The sequence below is a fragment of the Hyperolius riggenbachi genome, chromosome 7, assembly GCF_040937935.1.
Source record: "Hyperolius riggenbachi isolate aHypRig1 chromosome 7, aHypRig1.pri, whole genome shotgun sequence".
Taxonomy (NCBI): Eukaryota; Metazoa; Chordata; class Amphibia; order Anura; family Hyperoliidae; genus Hyperolius; species Hyperolius riggenbachi.
The window spans coordinates 127,304,588-127,317,917 of record NC_090652.1 but is presented as its reverse complement, the minus strand read 5'-3'; the positions used below and the strand labels follow the sequence as shown (position 1 = coordinate 127,317,917).

Here is a 13,330-nt window from a genome sequence, read left to right as displayed (position 1 = left end):
GATTCAGAAGGAATAGAATCCTACCATACACTGCACATCAATTTCCAATAGATTACCATATTTTTCGGCATAGAAGACACTCCGGCATATAAGATGCACCTAGCTTTAGAGGGCGAAAATCAGGAAAAACAAAAAATAACTAAAACTAAAAATAACTAACCCTAGGTGCCTCTATGGTGCAGGGGTGTCTTATATACCGGTACCTTTACACCCTAAAATGTCTCCATCTAAGTTACATTTGGTTTTGTGTAACTAAGCTCAATCATGTTTAAGATGATTTAAATAGCCATTAAAAACTTTTGCTACAAATCACATGCAAAAAAATGGAAATGTCAAATAGATTTGTATGTTTAACAATTTTATTAAATGATAATACTCATACTTTATACATTTATCTGTACTTGGAAGTAAGCACATTAGACACAACTGCAAGGAACTTGTCAACTGCAGCTTGGGTTGTGGCATCAAATTCAGCTCCAAAGTGAGCGGCAAATGTAACCTGGATGGAGTGTGACAGCAGCTGTAATAGAGAGACAACATGGTCAGTATCACTTATGCCAAAGTTCATGCAAATATATGTACTATTTTAATATGCTGGGATGAAAATTAAGGGAAGTATGGTCCGGTGTTAGTCGTGGAACAGAAATGCAGACATCAAACCAACAAACAAAAATTCGGGTAATCCCTTTCGAAAGCTTGCAATAAACCGTGTACAGTTAGTCATTAAAAGTATTACCTGAGCGCCGTTTGTAGGTATAAAAATTAACAATTTATTTTATTAGAAAAGTCAAATATTAAACATTGTATAATCAACAGTATAGGGGCAGCAAGGTGGATTAAGTAAATCACAGTTCTGCCTTGCAGCTCTACAGTCCTGGATTCCATCTGTCACCAAGGACACTGCCTCCAGAGTTTGTATGTTCTCTCAGGCCTTGTTCACATTACAAATCGCAAGCGCTGAGCGATTTGTTGAGCGCTTTTTAAAGAGCTTTTCCCTGCGCTTTGCGCTTAGAAAAGCGCTTTTGTAAGCGATTTTCTAAGCCTTTTTGCTGAGCGATGAATTTTTACACTTCCTGACGTCAGTCAGAGTCAGGAAGAGAACTCTTGTACCAGAAATGAATAAATACAATGTATTTATTCATAACAGCACTCGGGAAATCGCCATTCAAAGCGCTATACTTTGTATTGAAGAGCAAACACTCAGAAAATGGTACAAATAGCGCATTTACGATTGGAAAGAAAGCTCATCACTCATGTGAGAACACTCACATAGATTAACATTGCACTAGTGCTTTTAAGGGGATTATTAAAATCGCCAGTGCTTTAAAAAAAACGAAAATGCTCATAGTGTGAACAAGCCCTAAGAGTTAGCAATCGAGTACATTTCCTGCAGGAGCGCCATTTTCCTCCCACAAAACAAATACATACAGGTTTATTAACAGCCTCCCTCCAAAAATAAAGAAATATATTCTCTTTAGTGAGGAGAAATTAGATTGTGAGGCATTTTATAGGTACTGCTAGCTTTATCTGACTTTGCTGTCCCTGAAATACATTGTACCTTGTTATCTATGAGTTAAAGCAAAAAGTTTTGAATCAAGATGACAAATCAGGTGAAAAGAGCGTTGAAGGCTTCCTGGTAAAAAAGGGCTCCGCCATCGACACTAATGTTAATTGCGGTGATTAGCAGCTATCATTGGTAAAAAGAGCGCTGGGGCTGCCCGCTAAGCAAAGTGCGGCTACAAATAGCAAGCCCTTGCTTATCGCAGCAAGTAACATTAGCGAATATCCTTGTCTTTTCCTTTTAAGTATAGACAAATGATTTAGAAGCTACCAATCAAAAAAGTATTACCGTAAACATAAGTTGATTAGATAAGGTATGACACCACCAAGGGGGTTAAGGTTAGGCACCATTGAGAAAGTAAGGTTAGGCACCACTAGCGGGAGTTTAGACTAGGAACCACTGGGGGGCTGGGGGTTAAAGTTAGGCACCACTAGGAAAAATTAAGGTGAGGTACCACCATGGGGAGTTAACGTTAGGTACCACCAGAGGGTAAGGGTTAGGCATTGGTGGAGGGAGGGTTCTGTGTGAGAGTAGGAATAAGTTATGTCATATTAAAATATCGGTAAAGATTACTATCAGAATCAACTAGTAGAATATCGGTAATTCTACCAATATTCTACTAGTGGCTCTTTTTGCAGGGCACTTTTTTTACATGCACGCCAAAATGATATCATGTATTAGCTGACTTTTAGGCAGGGGTCACGGTTGTGACTTCACACAATGTGAAATCAAACTGCAAAACGCGTGTTATGTATTCTCTACGGGCCTGCCGTGATTTCCAGAAGCACCTGCGATTCAGGTAATGATTGGCAGTGGAAATTGCATGTGGCATGCAATAAAGTAGTGAATGTATTCAGTTTTCAAAACACAGAAAAAAATGCATTACTGAATAGCAGATACTTCCAGAAATTGAGGTTGGCCAAAAGCGATAAATTGTGTGCTGATTTATATTTATGTTTTTGAGGGGGTTTACTAGGGAACCAGAAGTGTTAGCTCTATTCTGTTTAGCTAAATTATCTTGATGTCCAGTGGGAGGATTTAGCCATTATTTTGTATCAATACTATTTTTAGGGGAAATTTGTATCTTGGATATACAGTACATTACCAGTTTATTACTTTGTAATTACTGTATATTTTATTACAAATCTTAAAGTGCACATTAATGAACCAACAACTCCATGCAGATAGTGTCCTCAACCTAGGAAAATGCTATTATATGATGTGTGGAAGATTCAATTAAAATTAATTAATGTGAGATAAAAAGTGATAATTAGGACAAACACATTCATACTTTTTGCATTTGATTGTGAGACTTGCCTTGAAGTTTCCGGGGTCCACTCTCAGGTTGTAGGCATGGAGATCACTAAGTTTGGACAGGCAGCCCTCCAGGTCATCCAGATGTTTGCCAGCCTCTACCAGGGCACCCAGGACTTTGCCACCATGGTTCTGGACATCAGCTGATCCATGGCTCAGATTAAAGTGACTGAAGTAGGTTTTGGTCTGGGGGAAGCTCAGAAACAACCTACGAATTGAATGTGACATACAAAAATTACATGTTTTAGGTCTTGCAAACTAGAACAAATGTTGCATTACCGTACAGCTCCTTTCTATTTTTTATGTTTAATTCAAAAGCTTTCTACTGGAAAAGACATAAGAAATGATTCTAAATTGGCAAAATAGTTCACAAAAGTTTAAACTGTACATAATGTTCAAAACAGATACTATTTATAGCAATCCTGAGACCATCATTACTAATTATCTTTCCCCTATGTGCCCCTGGGGTCAGTATTTTATGGAAGTATTTATTATGCCCTATAGGTGGGGTACCTATGTGCTGTGCTACACCAGGAAGGTGCTGGAATTCTCCTGGTCGGATTTTAGATGTCCACAAACCATATAAGCCTTGGTTTTCAACTTACAGTTAGAGGTAGGTAAAGCCCTGTCTAACCTTAGCATTTACAAAGAACTGAAAAGTATTGAGACAGACTTTCTCTTTTTTAGACATTTCAATGTCAAAATGAAAGAATATTGTCTTAAAAAGAAAATGAGCATATAAATTGCTAATGAAATCTTGACGCAAACCTGTAAAGAGTTTGTTAGTTAAATAATTACTATGGGGAAGTAGTACTAGAAAGCCTCTGGATGCTCCATAGGCTTTCCAGATCTTCCACGAGTCCAATGCTACTGGCCAGGACCCTTTTCACCCCCATGGCTGTGCTCCCGCTTGTGCACGACTGCACTAGATATGCATCAGTACCGACCGCCGCATGCCCACTAGAATGAAGCCGCTCATGTACAGAGGAAAAAGTAATGCACAAGTGGCTTCATGCTACTGAGTATGCACGGACTGTACTCGCACATGTGCAGTGCAGGACAGTCAGGCTTGTAGAGAAATAGAAGCATTACCACAAAAGCATATTCGACAAGCCCTTGGTGAATATGCTTAGCCATGGGACAAGAATCTTGGCTATCCGGAGGCTTCCCTCATTTCTTCTTTATTTCTGCTGCATGCACACTTTTAAAATGTGTACATATGTATGTACTGCATTCTGGGTGCCAGATTTACTAAGGCTTCAGATATGGGAATGCCATGCGTAATCCCCTTCCCTTTCATACAGGATTATGGGGAAGGGGTGGAGTCACTACACTAGCAGTTTTGTAATTGCAGTCTTATGCAAGTACTCAACTGTATGAACTTAAAAAAAAAAATGCAAGGCGGTCTGGGCCATTTAAAAAGAAAATGACAGTGGAAAAGCATACAGGTAGTCAAACAATAAGGGACAATATTTCAATTAACCAGTCCAGGTTTGCTGGATCATGACACCCCCAGCGGAGGTTTTGGAATTATTTTTGGACGTGCCTTAAAGGGAACCTGAAATGAGAGTGATATACATTTTTATATAATTACAATACATGTTGCCTGGCCGTCCTGCTGATCAACTGCCTCTAATCCTTTAGCCATAGACCCTGAATCAGCATGCAAATCTGACATGATTAGCTGCATGCATGTTTCAGGTGTGATTCAGACATTACTCAAGCCAATGAGATCAACATGACTGCCAGGCAACTGGTATTGTTTAAAAGGAAATGAATATGGCCAACCCCATATCCTTCTCAGTTCAGATTCCCTTGAATAAATCAGGCCCTACTTGTGTACATGTCATGTGTGTATGATATGTATTTTCTACAGCTTCAAGTTCATAAGTACTAGATATGAAACAAATGGATAAAATCATCATATCTTCTTCATCACAGTTACTGTACATCACACATGTCAAATTCAGATAAAACTCAGGGCAGAACTGAGTGGACTATTACTGAAAGGGGCTACAGCAGATCTGCAGAGAGCCCTACTTCATTTCAAGGTGTCATACAGAGCTGCAAGGAATAATAAAATATTATTGAAACCATCCACTTGTACTTTTTTAACTGCAAAAATATGTCAAAGCCTTAAAGGATAACGTTAATGTAAAATGTAAAATGCATACATCTAAATGTACATTTCTCTCAGAGTAAGATGCACTATTACCTTTTACTTATATAGCTGTCACTTGTAGTAGGTAGAGAAAATCTAACATGTTTTGGGCTAGTCCATCTCCTTATAAGGGATTCTCAGATATTTCTTTATTTACAAAAAGCTCTTCCTGAATGGGAGTTGGCCAGTCCAACTGCCAAAATAGTGTGCAAAAGGGAAGCTGGCTGGCAACTCTGAATATATATTTTCCAGTAAATGCTTTTGTAAACAAAAAAGATAATACTGAGAATCAACTAGCCCAAAATCTGTCAGTTATTTACTGCTGTAATGCGGGGTACACACGTTGCGATTTCCCGCTCGATTCGCGGGATCGATTGGATCGATTTGATTATTTACAACATGTTCGATCGGGTTTCAATGAATACAGCCGTCGATTTTGCATACTTAATATGCAAAATCGACGGCTGTATCCATCGAAACCCGATCGAACATGTTGGAAATAATCGAATCGATCGAATCGATCCCGCGGATCGAGCGGGAAAACGCAACGTGTGTACCCCGCATAAGTGACAGAAACATGGAGATAAAGGTAATTTATAGTGCATTTTACTCTGGTACAAATGAATTTTTTATATGTATGTATGTTAAATTTTACAATTTTTTTTGCAATAGTGGTCCTTTTAGGGCTCTTACATAGTGGGACGTTGTGTTGCAGGGGACGTTAAGATCACATAACGTTCCCCCAATGCAACGCATGGTGGTGCTAAAGATGGACGCTACTTAGAACCGCGTTATGTGGCTCTTGGTGCGCCGTTTTCGTTCGATAGAACCGGCAATGATTCATATGAATCATTGCTAGCAGGCAGAGAACTGAGAATGATTCATATGAATCATTGCTAGCAGGCAGAGAATGATTCATATGAATTATTGCTAGCAGGCAGAGAATGATTCATATGAATTATTGCTAGCAGGCAGAGCATGATTCATATGAATCATTGCTGGCAGGAAGAGAACCGGCATTGCAGTGCAGTGAATATTAATTAGGCAAAATAGCAGACTCTCCCCTCCTCCTCTCCTGCACACAAAAAACAATAAAACAACATTACTGAGCATTTGCAAACAGTCTAAGGGCCTGTACACACTGAAAAACGCAAGCAAAATCGCAAGCGCATGCGTTTTTAAAGTGCATGTAGTTTTAAAAACGCATGCGCTTTTGCCTGCGTTTTTTGTGCGTTTGCGTTTTTCTTGTAATTGCTGATTGGCTAAAGAATCCTTTGTTTTTTTCTAGTTTACATTTCAACAGGAATCAGGAGATTGCAGAGTCTTCTGGGATACTGACTTCTGAAAAACGCAGGCAAAAACGCAAGCGCATGCGTTTTTAATGCGTTTTTCATGCGCTGCGCTTAAAAAAGCGCAGCAGGCACTGCGATTGTGTTTTTCTAAAAACGCATCGCACCAGTGTGTACAAGTCATCACGATTTTCATTCTTTTTCAAAAGACCTTGCGATTTTAAAAACGCATGCGTTTTTAAAAACGCAGCGCAAGCGCAACAGTGTGTACAGGCCCTAACGCGGCTAAAACCGCGTATAACGCACAGCATGCTGCACTTTCATTGAACGTGCAGCGTTACACTGTAACACAACGTGGGCACTGTAAACAGCCCATTGATTTTTCATTGCTGTGAGTTGGGCTGTGTTACAGGCTGCTCTAACGTGCACCTGTAATGTCCCACTGTGAAAGAAGCCTAAAGGGATCAATTACAGACAAAGGTTATATTTTAGCTTTGATAAGTATGAAAAGGGTTAAAACTTTTTCTATGGTTTTCATCACCGTCTGTATCTCCATGTGGGACTATTTCTCATAACAGGAAGTTGAAAACATGTCACCAGCAGGGACAGAAAAAGTAAAGGTTAAAGCTTTTTGTAGGTTGTTGTTGATAGAACTTCTGTCAAAATGTAATTGCTGCCCCTCATTTCTTGTCCCTGGGACCAGCATGCTTCACATGGAAGCCCTGGAGCTACCAGGGGCAGGAAATGAGGGAACATCTCTACACCAGTTTCATCTGCTTGCTTTACATTATTGATATCTTGCTTTATATATGAATACAAGCAATAAGGCTTTTTAAATCCTGATTCCTGACAAAATATCTTTGTTAGTTTTGCATGTCTTCTGTCAAGTTATCCCTAAGACCTCTGGGATCAGGAAGTGAGACACACCAATTAAAGACTTTTAATGCTCCCCCACTTTAAAAAAGACTTTTAACATGTTGTTGGCTTTGTCCCCATTGAAAAGATGTATCCGCTTCATGGGACAAGAAGCAAGTGAAATCCTTCCACACAGGAACAAAAACAACATCATGAGCCTAAAGAGATTCTAACATTTTATAGGCTGTACAAAACTAATACACTCTTGTCTTAATGTTGGGTTTTTGAAGGAGATATACAATTAAAGGATATGGGCCCTTATTCAATTCTTTTTCTCCTAGGAGATGATTTTTCATCTTCTGTTTAAAATAACTTGTCATCACTTTCCAATTGAAATTGAAAAAGAACCAAAAAGTAGGTGAACAAATACTGTCAAAATTATTCAGAGTATTGTATTGCTTAATGGTGGCTTAATGGAGTTTTACTGATAAGGTTGAAAAGATCACCTAGAAGAAAACTTAGGAAAAACAGTGAACTGCATAAGGGCCATTGTACCAAACTGTTTATACAACAAAGACCAGCACACACCAGGTATGTTCTGAACATACAATCTTGCTTTATTGCAAATAGCTTTCAGAAATCATGCGGATTGGTTGCCATATTTATCACCTTGTAAACAATACCAGTTGCCTGGCTGTCCTGCTGATCTATTTTGCTATAATAGTGTCTGAATCACACCAGAAACAAGCATGCAGCTAATCTTGTCAGATCTGACAATAATGTCAGAAACACCTGATCTGCTGCATACTTGTTCAGGGGCTATGGCTAAAAGTATTAGAGGCAAAGGTATCAGCAAGATAGCCAGGCAACTGGTATTGCTTAAAAGTAAATATATATGGCAGCGTCCACATCTCTCTCACTTCAGTTGCACTTTAAGCATTGTGACTGATCCAGTGAATAAAGAAGCAATGGATTGGTCACCAATCAGCCAAGTCCATCAACATGCCTGTTTTCCACTGTATATACATGCTAAATAGCTGTGCATATGGCTAGAGACCATGTTATAGCACCATGGGCCCATATGCAGTTCACTTTTTTTTTCTAAGTTTTCAATACTTAATCTGCTTGATTTCTGAAAGCTATGTGCAATATAACTAAGATTGTATGTGCAGAAGATCCCTGTATTGTGCTGTTCTTGGTTGTACAACTACCATGCTTATGGTCCTGCCTTGTGCTCTGGTAGACTGACCGTGTTGCATCTCAACTTGCAATAGGGAAGAGCGGCCAAGATTTCTTTGATTATTATACCATACTAGACATCAACAAGAACAAAAACATAATATTAAAGTGATGCCTTTATCTTTGGAGCAATATATAGAGCATTACATAAAATGTTTTGTTACTTGGTTACCTTTCCAGTGCTTCACCGCCAAGAACATTCTCATGTCCACAGGCTTTGCTCACGATAGCCTGAATGGCAGCCTTCTCAGCATCAGAGAAAGTCATCTTTGCTTGTTGTGTGTGGTTGTCGGGAGTTACAGACAGAGATGCAGGATAGATGGATTGGTCTGCTCCACACTCTCCACTTTTATAAAGAGAAGAGCAGCAAGACCTCCCATGTCCAGTGGTCAGATAAAAGATACACCCGAAGGAAAACTGCAGCCCATGTACAACTGTGTGTGTGACCATTCAGCACCTCACAGATTGCTGACCTCTGGCTTTTATTATCTTCAAATAGTGAGGCTTGATTATGGCCTCAATTCACTAAGCTTTATCAAACACTTTATCAAACGTTTGATAATTTACCTCATGGGTAAAAACTAATTTTGAATTCACTAAGGTGTTATATTATGTTATATATTTATTGAACATTTTATCAATAAAATATTTAATAAATATTTAACACTTTAGTGAATTCAAAATTAGATTTTACGCATGAGGTAAATTATCAAAAGTTTGATAAAGTGTTTGATAAATCTTAGTGAATTGAGGCCATGTGTTCACTGAGCACTATTAGTTTATGTTCCTATGAAATACTTTTCTATACTTGAATAAAAGCTACCAAAGAAAACCATTATTTAATGGTTTTCTTAAACATTAGTTTATAGAATAAAGAATATAGAGAATTGTGTAGAAAAGTGTAAGAAGGCAGAAGGAAAGTATGTAGGGAAATAAAATAATATTTTACACCGACTGTAGACAGCGCACATACATTTAAAGGACATTACGCAAATGACATAAAAGGTATTCAATGTCCATATCTCATGTTATCCAATTTATAGAACAATAGTCTGCTGGCCTCAGGTACAGTGATATATATAACGGGGAGTCCTACTGGGAAGTGTTGTCTATCAAGCCTCATAGAACCAATCCACAGCATGCACAAATATTACCATAGAACTCGACCCCTCACGTATACTTATCGAACGTGTTTTTATTGCATTACTAGCGGTGAAGCAGCAAAGAACATTTTTGACTGTTGAGAAATAATATTTTGCACCGACTGTAGACAGCGCACACAGAGGCATCAAGAAGAAGATTAATATACACTAAAAGCAGTTTAAAAAGGGTGGTAGTGGTGGACTTCCCTTCCTATAGATGACTCGATTTTGTCTATTTCAAATAAAAATCACTTTATTATATACTCCAATGTGTGACGCGCTTCGCAGGTATAACTTGCTTCCTCAGGCAAAATCAAGGAGTAACTAAAGCGAACCCTGTAACAAGCCAAGCACCACATTATGTAATGGGGTAAAATTTTGGATGCAAGTGTTATTAAAATTAATTTAGAGAAACATAGCGTTAAAAAAAATATATTACTACACCAAAAATATCCTACTTTAATAATCATAAACAGTTCACAAATATTAAAAAGCTGGAATATTGGGTTACCCAAAGAACACTTGTACAATTTTTGAACCACCTAGTTACTGATAGTAGTTTGGCTGCTTTAAGCGCTACCAATACTATATGGAAGAAAAGTAACTTGATATTTATGTATGACCTCAAGGCATAGGGTACCTCAATGGAAATGCAAGGAAAATTTCAACCACAGATGTCCCATATACTATATATACACCAAACATTCAAAGCAAAAATCAACTATGGATAAGAAGGCACCAAAAAGTATGTCCAATTCCAATTCACTATTGATCAAAATTAATGATGAAGGTCTGTCATCCACTGAGAAAAATGACAGGGGAGGAGATTGGGACTGTAGAGTGCTAAAAATGTGAAGCTACTTGGATTTATAGGACTCGAGTGCATGTTCGTCCGGGACTCAATGATAGAATAGATTTTGCATGCTTCCTTAAATATAGACATGTTTGCTGCTGGGCGCAGGTGGGACCTCTGGTGTCCTGCATTCATGGCAATGCTTTGGCTTTGCCTCCTCTCTTGATGGACGCAATCATGTGCTTCCGGTGATGTGTCCTCATTCAGCATCATTAAAACATCAAACAAATGGACCAGCACCATACAATCAATTTAGCTAATGATACAGAGTGTGCTAAAGGCTAAACAAGAAAGGCAAGAAAAAGATGCCTCCTAAAAAACACCACACTGACAAGACAATTATATAGCCAATATATCACAATCTTTATTAAATTCTAAAAAAAATCACTAAAAGTGATAATTCTGGTGTAAATATACAATAGTTCATAGTAATAAATAATGACAGTACACGATTAAATGGAGATAGAATGATAAACATATAAGTAATAACCGATCTATAAAATCAGTAATAAATAAAGTGCATATAGTGCTGGTAATTATAAATACAGATCCCAACCAGGGAATAACAAGATAAGTTGATTTAAACAAGTCAATAATCAGAGTGCATATAGTGTTGCTCAGCGCTTCTGCCCCCTTCATACTTACAGGCGCTCTGGTTGCCTTGACAGCCAGAGGCGGCTTGCGTAATGAAGCTGCCGCATCTCATCTAGGCGGGCATTCCCTTCCGGTTTCAACCTTTGTATTGTAAGCCTTTGACAGGGTCCTCCCTTCCCTAGTGTATTCTACATGATCGTGTGCTCCTTTCCTATGACCGCCTCATACTTGGAGCCTACCTAACCAGCCCAAAATCGCATGACCATGTATCTTGTACCCTGTTTGCCTTGTATAGCTTTTTCCTATGTTGTATAACCTTGTTATGTCTGTCATCCTTTGTATCATTGTATGTATTTATTGTCCAGTGCTGTGTAATATGTTGGCGCTTTATACATACAACAATAATAAAAATACCTTGTGTCTTGTTGCTGTGCTCAGTTTTGCCATGACATGAAACTATCTTCCACAACCTCAGCGTGGTAGCAGATTTTAGCTGTTCCTCACCCATTTTAAGCCTCCTACACAGCTGTTTCTGTTTCAGTTAATGACTGTGTTTCAACCTACTCGTGACATTGATGATTATTAGCACCTGTTTGGTATAACTGGTTTATCATACACTTAGCTATAATCCTACAAAATCCCTGACTGTGCAAGTGTACCTATAAGAGTTGGTGGTGGTTTGAGGGTCAAAGGTAGTAACACTAAATATTGATTTGATTTAGATTTAACTTTTGTTTTCTCACTTTGCATTTTGTAAATTGATAACAATAAACAATCATTATTTATATTCAGGGCAGTTTCTAGGCAAAAATGCACCAGGGCGAGGGTGTAAATATTGTCGTGCACAGATATCACACTGCAATATTACCCTTACTTCTGCCAGCAGTACCACAAATGACTCTATTAGCACGACCCACAGTACTTGAGTAGCAACCATTGGTACAGTAAGGTGCGTTCCTAATACATGTTCCGGTTAGTAACACTCTCTACCAAAACAATAGTCCTGATACTCGAGTGTCACGCGTCACGCTAATAGCGTAACTCGTGGTACTGCTGGCGGAAGTAAGGGTAACAGCAATATTACAGCGGTTACTTGCATCAGTCCCATTATCTTTCCAAATTTTTCAGGTTGGAGGGTTTTCATGTCATCACCCTGATCTTTAGCTCCCTCCACAGATTCTCAATTGGATTCAAGTCAGGACTCTGACTGGGCCACTCCAAAACCTTAATGTTGTTGTCTGCTAACCATTTCTTCACCAGTTTTGCTGTGCGTTTTGGGTCATTATCATGCTGAAATGTCCTCTGGTGACCAAGGCCAAGTTTCTCTGCAGACTGCCTGATGTTGAGAATCCTCATGTATTGCTCTTTTTCATGGTGCCATTTACTGTGATTAGGTTCCCTGGTCCATTGGCTGAATAACACCCCCAAAGCATAAGGTTCCCACCACCATGTTTGACAGTGGGGATGGTGTTCTTTAGATTGAAGGCTTCTCCTTTTTTATACCAAATGAAGGAAACATCATTGTGACCAACAATTCAATTTTTGTCTCATATGACCATAACACAGAAGATCAGTCTTCTTCTTTGTCCAGATGATCATTTGCAAAGGCCACGCAAGCTTTTGTGTGCCTTATCTGGTGGTGTCCTCCTTGTTCTGCTTTCATGGAACCCAGCAGTGTGCAGTATCCATTGGATTGTCTGCCTTGAGACATTGCCACCAGCAGAGCCCAGATTCACCAGGATGGCCTTGGTGGTGATCCTTGGATTCTTTTTCACCTCTCTCACTATTCTCCTGGCAGGACCGGCGCTTGAGGTAAGGCAAAGGAGGCAACTGCCCCCAGGCCCCAGAGTCCCTGGGGGGCCCCCCTTTACCTGGCAGCCAAACAGAGATGTCTGCGTGGCCCACCATCCGAATCCTGATGCTGCCTGCCTCTCACTGTCTGTGTCCCACCACCTGTGTGGTCTGGTCTGCCTGGGTGCAGGTGGGGTGGCTGCCATGCAGGCAGTGAAGTAACTGAACTTGCTGGCAGAGGGAGAGACATGATCTATATGCATACCTCCTCCAAGCGGTTCGGTTCCAGTATCTGTCTCCTCCAAACGGTTCGGTTCCAGTGTCTGTCTCCTCCAAACGGTTCGGTTCCAGCATCTGTCTCCTCCAAGCAGTTTGGTTCCAGTGTCTGTCTCCACGAAACGGTTCGGTTCGACGGAGGACACAGACGCTGAAACCGAACCGCTTGGAGGAGACAGACGCTGGAACCGAACCGGAGCTGGAGGTATGTATATAGATCCTGTCTCTCTCTCTGCCAGCATGTTTGATTACTTC

General features: G+C 39.6%; 1 protein-coding gene across 1 annotated transcript; it reads right to left on the bottom strand.

Moving 5' to 3' along the window:
• Positions 1-381: 381 nt before the first annotated feature.
• On the bottom strand, positions 382-8,692 carry LOC137524591 (hemoglobin subunit alpha-3-like). Its single transcript, XM_068244635.1, has 3 exons — positions 8,592-8,692; positions 2,879-3,083; positions 382-520 (listed from the first exon to the last, which is right to left on the bottom strand). The coding sequence occupies exons 1-3, from the start codon at positions 8,684-8,686 to the stop codon at positions 392-394; spliced, it is 429 nt and encodes a 142-aa protein (XP_068100736.1). The 5' UTR covers positions 8,687-8,692; the 3' UTR covers positions 382-391.
• Positions 8,693-13,330: the final 4,638 nt, after the last annotated feature.